This window comes from Alligator sinensis, unplaced genomic scaffold (genome assembly GCF_000455745.1).
Source record: "Alligator sinensis unplaced genomic scaffold, ASM45574v1 scaffold87_1, whole genome shotgun sequence".
Classification (NCBI taxonomy): domain Eukaryota; kingdom Metazoa; phylum Chordata; order Crocodylia; family Alligatoridae; genus Alligator; species Alligator sinensis.
Window position 1 is genome coordinate 2,851,612 of NW_005841929.1, and position 10,837 is coordinate 2,862,448.

The 10,837-nt window shown below is 40.0% G+C and overlaps 1 protein-coding gene across 1 annotated transcript in view; it reads right to left on the reverse strand.

Annotated features, from left to right (window-relative positions):
* Positions 1-10,837, reverse strand: part of ERC1 (ELKS/RAB6-interacting/CAST family member 1) — a 479,524-nt gene that overhangs the window by 168,552 nt on the left and 300,135 nt on the right. The window contains exon 14 of the mRNA XM_006019448.3: positions 2,029-2,189. Coding sequence (XP_006019510.1) covers positions 2,029-2,189 — 161 coding nt within the window. The remainder of the gene's footprint in view (positions 1-2,028; positions 2,190-10,837) is intronic.

Consider the following 10,837-nt stretch of genomic DNA (forward strand, 5'->3'; position numbering starts at 1 on the left):
CCTCCCCATGAGCCATGCCTCCATCCTGCACCCACCCTGGCTGGACAGCACCTGTCCCTGCCCCCTCCCTCACCATGGGGGACACTGATCTACACCCCGCCACCCCTTCCCTCCCCCCTCCCCTTCCACCACACCAGACTTACCAGCTGGAGGCAGCTCTCCATGCTGCCAGCTCTGCTCCTCACTGCCTGAGTGCTACACTGTGGCTGTGTGCAGCACGGGCATTCATTGGTACCAATCCAATAAGTATTGGGACCAATCCAATATCGGATCAATGTATTGGTGCACCTCTAGTGTTCTTTAGTGAACTGAGAAACTGCTACAAAGACTAGTTTACAACAGAGGCTCATGGGGAGGATGCTGTCCAATTTATTAAAGTTTGAATGCCTGTATCAGCTTCACAAAACTGTAAAGGAGGCCAAACTATGCCTAGAACATATTAAACTAATTAAATGTACAAATTTAATGCTTTTTCCACCTGTCCATCTATGTGCTGACAGCAATACCTTTCTCTACTACTCTTCTTCCTTCTTAGGTCACAATGGATCTACCAGTATATTTAGGTCTTGAGATTCAATTTCAGCACAATCACTTTCTAACAATAACTAGTTAAGATAGGTTATCATTTTTAAAAAGAGTGGTTATGCTGAAGATTCTTGAGCTACCTGATTCCAAATACATTTCAGGATATATTGCATAAGATGTATATATTTTAATGTGAAGGTTTGGAACAGCAGTTTGGCAGCAGAGGGCTGCCAGATGATTGGATATGGGATATATCTCAAGTTGCTTTGGACTCCCACATCAACTTAAGAGCTATTCTTCCCATCCCCCAATACACCAACTCTCAAGGCAGTCAAATTTATAGCTCAATAATTTTTTTTATTAAAAATAAAATGTGTGGTTTCTAAGGCTGCAGTCTTCTAATGTCTCTGTGCCAGGTCCAGCTCCGATTGTGTTAGGTAGCTGGATATAAAGCTGGGGAGCTTGAGACTGTATTAGGTAGCTAGGTATGAACCTGGGGAGCTTGAACCAGTTTACACTGCTCTCTTAACTTAGGGTTTTAAACTTGAGCCACTTCTCTTTCCATTCTGTAACAGCTGTTTTTCTATCATTTTTTTTTTCAAAAAGGAAAGAGGTTAACATAGAAAAGTTGAATAAATAAATAATGGCTCACAAAACCACAGTGGAGGAGCCACTGCTAGCCCTGCCAATAAAAATGTTCTCTCTCTTCAGGGCTGGCTAAACAACTGAAAGTGTTTCTAATGAACTGCTGGCAGTCCTATCCATCACTGAACTAAATGGATCCACGTCTCCCTAAACTAAGGATAGCTATTTATCTATAATGGATGGTCAGAAATTAGGAAGTACTTAAGTCTCAGAAGTCAAATTCTCCACCTTACCCCACCTCCTCAATGCTTGGTTGTATTCAAGACTCCTTGTACATAGGTAGGAGAGAAAAACATGATTGATATAGAAGTTCAAACTTAATTCCAATAATGCTAATAAATCAGTCATGATCTTAGGAAAAATCATCAGCTGGCACTGAAGACATCTGCACTTTCATTCAGGACATTATTACTATGTTACTATTATTTTGTACCTTTCCCTCCCTTCCTTCCTCTTATTTGCTATACTTATTTGTGCCTTGCCTTAAAGAAAATGATATGATGTATAAAGCAGGACCACATGGTCTAGGAAGAACACTACACAATAAATCCCTTATTTAGCACTTTTGGATACCAATAAAATGCAAATCAATCAATGTGAAGAAAGTGGATGATTGAGGGGTGAGGGAAAGAAATAGTATTTAAGTAGTAATACAAAATACTCCATTTATTCCATTTTTTTTAAATATGCATAGCTCATGGTCCATGATTCTTTTAGAGTTTTGAGAAAGTATATAGAGATGCAACTTTCCATCAATAAGCAAACAGAATAATGGTTTCTGGTTCACCAAAAAGCAGCAATGAAAGAGCAGTGAAAGGATGCTAGAATAACAGATCTAAAATGGAAAGAAATACTAACTTCATCTCCAGGACTTCCTCCAAATGTTTCCTCCTTTCTGCTCGCAGGTTGGTCAAATGAGTTTCCTTCTCAGCCAAAGACTGCTGAGTAGAAGAAAGTTTTGCTTTCATAGACTCCAGCTCTTGCTTAACCTTCTCCATAGCCATCATCAATTCCTCTACCTAAGATGGGGAAGTTGGAGAAGACAGAAAGAAAAGAGTACGACATGATGAACAGAAAATTACTAGACACCATAACTAATGAATTGGTGCCATTAATATCTTATACTTCTGGCATATGTGTGACAGGGATATAGAGAGAAGGAAGTACCGTATTTACTTGAATACAAGACAGGGTTTTTTTCTCCAATCAGCATAGGGTAAAGGTCCTTGCCTTACATTCACATACAAGGAAACACTAAATACATTGTTTGTCATTAAACTGCTGCCAAAAGCAGCATGTGCTCCGTAACAGAAACCAACTATTAAGTTGATTAAAAGCAGCCAACACTAAGCATGGCTATAAAACACATAGCCCATACTGGGCAAAACATGCTGATGGGAACCTATCATGAGAATAGGTTAGTGCACCCCATCTGAATAAACTATATCTGGATGCCCATTGAGTGCACTCCCCCTCAGCGCCAACTTTTTCAAGACATGGTGGATCATTACACTGCTTACATTTTGACTTCCTCTCCATTACCACAGCTGAGCTGTGCCTTTTGTTTCTATTTCCAATCATTCCTGTTTCTTCACCAGCCTTAAATGCCTGGCAAACATCACCAAATGGGGCCCCAGAAGTTCACCCAGAAGCCCTCTCTCAGCCTGTCATATATGATTAGTGTGGCTCCACCCTCCACAAGGTGAAGCCAGACCAGACCTGATCTGCATATAAATTTTTGGAGGATCCCAGGACTCATGGCAAGAACACCTGGTTCCAGTCAGGGGTTACCTGACCCCTCAGTTTTCCTTTTACCTACTGTAGTCATGGGAGGGGACAAACAAAAGGCAACCTCCAGTAATTAGATTCTATACCTGGAAAGTGATAACAAATGTATAAATTTTCCATACAAAGAATCTAATTACTGGGGAGTCATCTTATAAACAGGGTCATCTTCTATTTGAGTAAATATGGAAGTAACATGTACAATATAAAATTTATCTCCATTTGACTTTTTGGTCATGTATTAACATGTATTAATTAACACACTAACAATTTGGTCACTGAAAATATACCATTTAATCTTCAATTCATGTTATTTTCACCTTAACATATGGAAATCCATCACAGGTATAAATATAGTAGGGCAATAATTATCCAAACTACTTGGGACCAAAACCTGTTTGTGAAATTGAATTGTTTAGTTAATGAAACATGAATAAAATTAACATAATCCAGTGCTATACTCTAAAACAAGTTTAGTAACAAGTTTGCCCTGTTTTAGGTTTATTTTTTTTCCCCAATCACTAAAACAGTTCTTTTAGTTGCCATTGTTCTCACTTGTACCACAGGCTGATAATGTGTCCTGTAGTTAAATAACTGAATAGTTCAGACACATGGTATTTGAATATACGTTTCCCTCGTTTTATGCTGTACATGCATTCCTGGAAAACGGCACATAACTTGAATTCGCATAAAGGGAACCCACTTTACAATGTAACAAATAGGGATATGTTCCAAGACCTCGACTGCACTGACCCCCAGACCTATTTCTACCACTTTTACAAGACAATTCAGGTACACACAAGCACAGGGCACTATCATAATGGGAATGGGAACTCCAGAAACATGTCACAGACAACGAGTGAAGAGCACAGATCCACACAGGTGACTATATTTTGATGTGTGTCACTCCCACAATGCACCGCACAAAGCAGCTGACTGTGGGCTTCCACTACACCGCTCACATAAGAGTGAATTTACCTCTCACATAACGAAATTTTGGTATAAAAAGGGTCATCATATAAGAGCGAATTCACACATACAGAATCTGCATAAAGCAAGGGAAACCTGTAATTGAGACTACTGTAGAATGCATATGCCTTTGCACTCTACCACAAATGCAACAGTCTAGTAAAGACTAAGTATTAAATAGAATTAATTGATGACAAATGCAGTATTATGTCAGAGAATACAGAAACCTTCTTTCTCTAAAATTACCTAGAAAAGGTGATGGAAATATCTTGGATGTGTTAAGAATGAAGCCAGAACACCTGCCATAGCAAGTGTGCCATTGAGCAGTTGGAGGAGCACATAAAGGTTTAACCTGTAAAAATTCTTCCATTGAGAAGTCTTCTGGAGAACATTTAGTACTTGACAATATAGGAGACGTACAAAGAGTAACCCAGGATGTTCAGGGATGGCAGTGTCTTGTGTATGCTTTAAATGATGTTTGATATTGTGAGAAATACTGGGATTCAGAACTAGCATGTTTATGTATTTTAGGGTAGACATTACACAGATGTTTGTCCATTTGTTCATACTCATGTTTTACCATATGCTACACTAGAAACAACTGTGTGCACACTAGATTAGAATTTACAATTGTATTATCTACCAAGCATTAAAAAACAGCAGACATTCAAATGCAGACATATCCTAAAATTAGAAATTCACCAGATATTGTTAATAATTTTGCTATAATCTCAGGTGGTTGGTACTTCTTGTAAAAAGATACTTTAAGTTGGTCATACAAAAACATTCAGACAGCTCAGCAAAGAATGATACAAGTATTTTAGAATGTGCTTTAGTGGTAAAAGTACAAACCATATCACCTGTATGTAACAAACCTGAAAAAACTCTATTGCCACACGACCAGCAACTGCCCAGTCACACTCCCAAAATAGATTTTTAAAATTACACTAAGCTCAATTTCCACTTACATGTTTTTACAGGGTAAATTATGTAACACAACAGGTGAATAGATCCACTACTGAAGAGTATCATATCTATTGACATTAATATATTTGACTACAAAAACCACATTCAATTTCCAACTATATCAAATTAAGAAACAATATAGTTTTAAAAATAAAGGTTTCATTTTTCACTAAAAATGTTTTTACAATTATGTTATAAATCTGATTTCCAAATAACAAACACTACAGCTCCTAGCTCAAGATATACAGAAATGAATTTGTCCAGAGATCAAGAGTATGAAGGAGACCTTGAATGACACACAACTAAAAATGAAATTCATTTTAAGCTGGCTAGGATACATAAAATTGCCATTTCTCTATCCAAAACATGCTTTTCCAATCTGTGGTGGCATATTCTTTGAGTGCAAAACAGAGCAAATATTGTGTCTTGAAACCAGAAAGAGAAACATTCCATAGAATGGAATAAAAAATAAAGCAAAAAAAGTTGCAATTGAAACAAAAAGTTCGTAAGTCGGTGCAAAACATAGAAACAAGCATCAGAAAGAAAACTGAAGATAGCCAGGGGAAAAGCGGTAAAAGCACAATGGGGAAGCCAAGGTGTGGAGTGTATCAGTCACTTCTACTTTCTTGCAATGGTTCCATGATCAGAACATCTGTGTAAACAGTTTCTTTTTAATTTGGGGCGGGGGAGGGGACACACCAACCCTAAAACCATCTGTTTTGTAACAAACAGTAACCTCAATTAAACAAGGGCCCAGCCAACTGCAACAAACACAAGGGCTTGTGTCAGTTGGCTGCTTGCCAAGATGTAACCCTTGTGGCAACAGACTTTTTCCTAATTAGGGGGAAAAGGATTTTGGCATCCACTATTCCAGTCCCAGCTATCCTCCAAACCAGCAGCATGACAAATTTGAGTTATTAACAGGACACACTGATGCCAGCAGCTAATATATAGGCCAAGGCTCCTTTTGATGGGTGGCAAAATCTAAACTTCAGGAAAGGATAAAATACTTTGTGGGCTGTCATCTGCTGAATTTTTGGGCGTGTTTTTTTTGCATCTAGTAATTCTCTTAATTGTATGCTCTTGCTAAACTGCTGTCCTTATGGAAGCATGGGTCCCTTAGTCATGCTTCTGACAAGTGCAATGCAAGTGGTCACTAATGAACTACTTCACTGAACTGTCTCACCATTACCCATTCTGCACAGAGAGAACCAGTTTTTACTGTACCTACTTCATGTTGAGTTTTTTTGATGAGTAAAGACAAACTATGCCAAATCGCGATGGATACATTTTTAATACATATGTCCATATTTCAGAATTACAGAGCTGTAAACCTACAGCTCATTTCATTATGGTCATTTAAATTAAACAAAAAAAAGAATATTAGTGTATTGGTGACTCATCAATTTTGCTGCAATTTTGACTGTTGAATATACAGTAGGCATGCTGGAAGGAATGGTAAGCACTATTTATGTGTCTGGTGTGCTTGCTTATTTTGAAATAACTTTAAATGCTACTGATGATTTGTTTTTCTTGATTTCAGGGATCCAGTTACATAATAGGAGATACTTATTGAAAAGAAATTCAGTGTTCAGAATAGCAGTAAAATAAGCATTTAATGAAAAAGAAATTATAAAGCAACTCATTCCAGCCCACCCTCAAACTGGTACTGGGGTAATTTGACATCCAGAGGATAATTAGGTATTGCCCATTAACATATAAGTAAAGATCTGAGAGGTAATTTGAAAAATCACCTAACAAACTTCCTTCTCAAGTGAGTTGCCAGTGCTACTTTCATGGCTCTCAAACCCAGTGGAATTATGAACAGGGGAGACTACTGAATAGCATCCTGTTTACAGAATACTTACAGGATAGTATAGCCATATTAGGAAACTAAAGTTTAATATAAAATATTTTCTTCCTACATCTATGGACAAAAGCACAGCCATGTTTGCTCAATCTTTACGTCAAATATTCTAGACAGGATAAAAAGAGATGGCACCTGGGAGAATACAGTTACTCAGTATCCAGTATTAGTAACTCACTTACTATTAGTGTTGTGAGACTCCATCAGAAACTTTATTTTCCAAGCCAAACTCCAAGGCAACTTCATATATATTCAATTGCTGAATTTGATCACCTGAACACTACATTTCTTCATGGGAATAATCTGTGAAGGACCAGTGTGTTCAAGACACAAAGGGTGTTATATAAAGCCTACACTTTTGACCAGCTGAGTAAGGCCAGCACATAAAAAGAAGTTGGGGATAAGATTTAAAAAAAAAAATTCTCTTGGGAGTAAAAAAAAAAAGACCAATCTTCCTCATATTCTACCACTCTCTCAGAGAATGTTTAGCTAATTCTTTCAGGTCTTCAGTTATTTTAACTTTAAATGTTTGTGTTCATCTGACTGAGATCATAAAACGACTATGCATTTCTGCATTCACTTTTACCAATAAGACACTGTGGCAGATGGACAAAGGAAAAGGAAAGAAACAACCATAAAAGAAAGGCAAGCATTTTGGCTCCATGTGACCTTGCTTGGGTTGCAAAAAACCTTCCAAGACCAGATGTTAGGACATGGAAAAAGCACAGGCCAGATTTGATACTTAAATATGTAATTTAACTGCCTCAAGTAACATATTACAAGGAAAAAGCATTGGGTCTGACAGTGTACCGTGCCAGCAGGACCAGATGGTTCACTTAAATCACAAGCTAATAAACCTTTATGCAAAATACGAAGGAAATGAATTATGGTTTCACTACAGACACATTTTCTTTAAGAAAGCAATAGGGTGCTTCAGGTGGTATCAGAGACTATACCCAAAATATTTCTTAACTATTCTGAACCAAGCAAATGATTTTCTGAATTTTTACAGATACTTAGAATACTGTCTGCTTATCACTTGTTTTGGTAAACAAGAATATATTAGAAGTAGAAATTAAACAATGCTAAGCACCAAACTCATTACTTGTTAAATATAAAGTTTACAAATAGTATAGAAGCTAAGGAAAACCCTTTGTTAAGCAGAACTTCCAAAAGTGGTACTGCTGCAGTGTGGTTGTAAAACATCATTTAGCGAATTCTGCCCCAAAAATGTGGGAAGGATCTTTGGCCTGTGTCAGCCCTGTCTAACCCAATACTGATCTGTGTGTTTGAAGATAGACTGATGAAGGAAACAGCCATTGTGTCTTCCATTCTGAAGTTCTGCTACCCACTAATCCTTGTAAAGGGAACATTTGAGGGAATTTCATAGATTTCATAGACATTAGGGCTGGAAGGGACCTCGGAAGATCACTGAGTCCAGCCCCCTGCCCAAAGGGCAGGAAGTCAGCTGGGGTCATAGGATCCCAGCAAGATGAGCATCCAGTTTCATCTTGAAGGTGTTCAATGAAGGCGCTTGAACCACCTCTGGTGGCAGGCTGTTCCAGACCTTGGGGGCCTTGGAGAGAAAACAATTTCTTCCTTATGTCCAGCCTGAAACGATCTTGTAGTAGTTTGTGACCATTCGACCTCGTCATCCCTTGGGGCGCTCTGGTGAACAAACGTTCCCCCAGATACTGGTGGTCACCCCTGATAAACTTGTAGGTGGCCATCAGATCACCCCTGAGCCTGCGCTTTTCCAGGCTAAAGAGCCCCAGGGCTCTCAGCCTGTCATCGTAGGGTCTGCTTCCCTGACCTCTGATCATGCGCGTGGCTCTTCTCTGGACTCTCTCAAGCTTCTCCACATCCTTTTGCCCTTTTCCCAAGATTTAGATTTCTACAGTTATATACAGTATAAACCTCCCCCCCCCCCACACACACACACATAATCCTTCTCCCAACACTTCATATAAATCTCAACATTTACTTTGCTTTGTGTGGGATTGAATAAGGAATGTTATAGTAAAGCCCTATGTACAGCAGGGAACAGGATAACCTTCAAGAGAGGAGCCATTGCTTACTTGAAATCTCTATATAAAAAACTGGAAAATTAATATAGCAGAACACCATAAACATTAAGTTGACTCTATTTGTAACACTCCCAATGAAAAATCTATAAAGCGATTAAGTAAAAACCTATATCTGCAAACAATGCCCGCTCCCTAAACCCACAGACCCCACATCTTACCACTATTGTAACCATGAAAGCAGGTAGGTAGCATAATTTGTATCCTTTCCAGAGGACAGTTAAGATTTGGTAGTTTTTGGCTGTATAAGGAAGTTATGCTGCTCGTAAAAAGGAGTGTGGTACTGTTAGTATCCTAAGCTTTGATTTGTTTATTTTTAGGTTGTATTAGCTAAGTTATATGCAAAACAACTTTAGCTCACTCACAGCACTTTATATATTCCCATATTTTCTCTCATACAACACACACACACTCCTTTATTTGCAAAATTCAACTCCTGGAAATTGGAGTGGGTTATTAAGTGGGAAATACGGTAACAGCAGTTTCCCTAGTTGTTGGCTATGGACACTTCCATCCACCATTTCCCCTTTCACCTCCCAGGCAGAGATTCATGGTGCTGCAGCTGCTACTCAGTTACTGCCACTTACCAGTATTTTCAAGGAAAGATCTTTTTTTTCCTCCATCTGTCTCTCATAAAAAAAGATGCATATTTTATTTATGGGCATGTTGTATATGAGAAAACAGTAGCATAATTAAATTACTACCTTTCCCCTTTATGACATTCTTAGGAAAAAATATATGGAAGAAGGTGGGACAGAAAAAGGGAGGAACACACTGAACAGTAATATGAGTAAAAATGAAGAGTAACTATGTTTATATTTTCTTATCCATGTGGGGACCAGATATCTTTTGGCAGCAAGAAGTCGTCATCCCCATGTGCAGTGGTTTGCCTGGAGAACAGATATGGAGTGCTAGCAACAGAAGATCAGGAGCGCGTTCCATTGGTGGTAGAGGCAAGGGCAGGAATCCCCCAAAAACTAGGATCAAGAACACTGCCATGAAGAAGCAGCAATGGGTGGTGGTGGTTGGAGGGGGATCCATCTGTGGGGGAAGGAGGGATCCATCTGCCAGCCTGACCTGTTATCCTGGGAGATCTGCTGCTTCCCTGGACCCCAGATCCGAGATGTCACTGAAGGATTACCAAGACTAATATGACCCTCTAACTACTACCCCATGTTGCTCATCCATGTGGGCATTAATAATACTGCCAGTCCTGAAGCAGAAAAAAAACTTACCTGCTGCAGGCGTGGAGAATGATGGCAGCTACAGAAACCACCTGTGCAGTTCAACAGCTGCTTACTAGTGGGGCTGGAACCAGCGTGGGACAGTGACATCGCCAGGACATGCCAGCTGCCTCCAATAAAAGCCAGCTGTGAGAGGGAAGCTAGGGAGTAACAGCTGGGAGGCAGCTGTGTGCTCCAGCCAGCATGGCCAGACATGCCTCCATGCCGGGACCAGATACAGAGTCTCAAAAGGGGACAGGGACCCAGGACAGGGTCCTGAAGAGGGATCTCTCCCACAGCAGGGTGGCACTTGGTGACTGAGCAGGGACGGATGCTGGGGACGGACCTCTATGCAGCATGCAGGACATGTAAGCAGGCAGAAGGAGCACTCCCTCCCTGAAGCTTTCATTGGAGTTTTCTTTTTTGTATTTTGCATCATCCCTGAGGCCGGAGAGAGGCCATAACCTACACGCTGTAGCCAAGGGATCAGGGGCCCTCAGGGACTCCAGGTGAGGACATTTAAAGCTTATCAGGCAGCCTAGGAGCCAGAAGGCCCGCAGTTCCTAACAATAAGCAGGACCGCTAGGAGTATCGCTGGTCCCTTAGGCCAGACCCAGAGGAAGGGACTTAAGTGCAATACACAGTGTGCAACCCGACACTGTGGTCAGATTGCTACACTCAAAGCCCATATCAGGATCTCGCCATGAGGCCCGGCACCTGACATGCTCAGTCAGACTAACATCCAGGCAAATCCAGCAGGTTGGTACATGGGG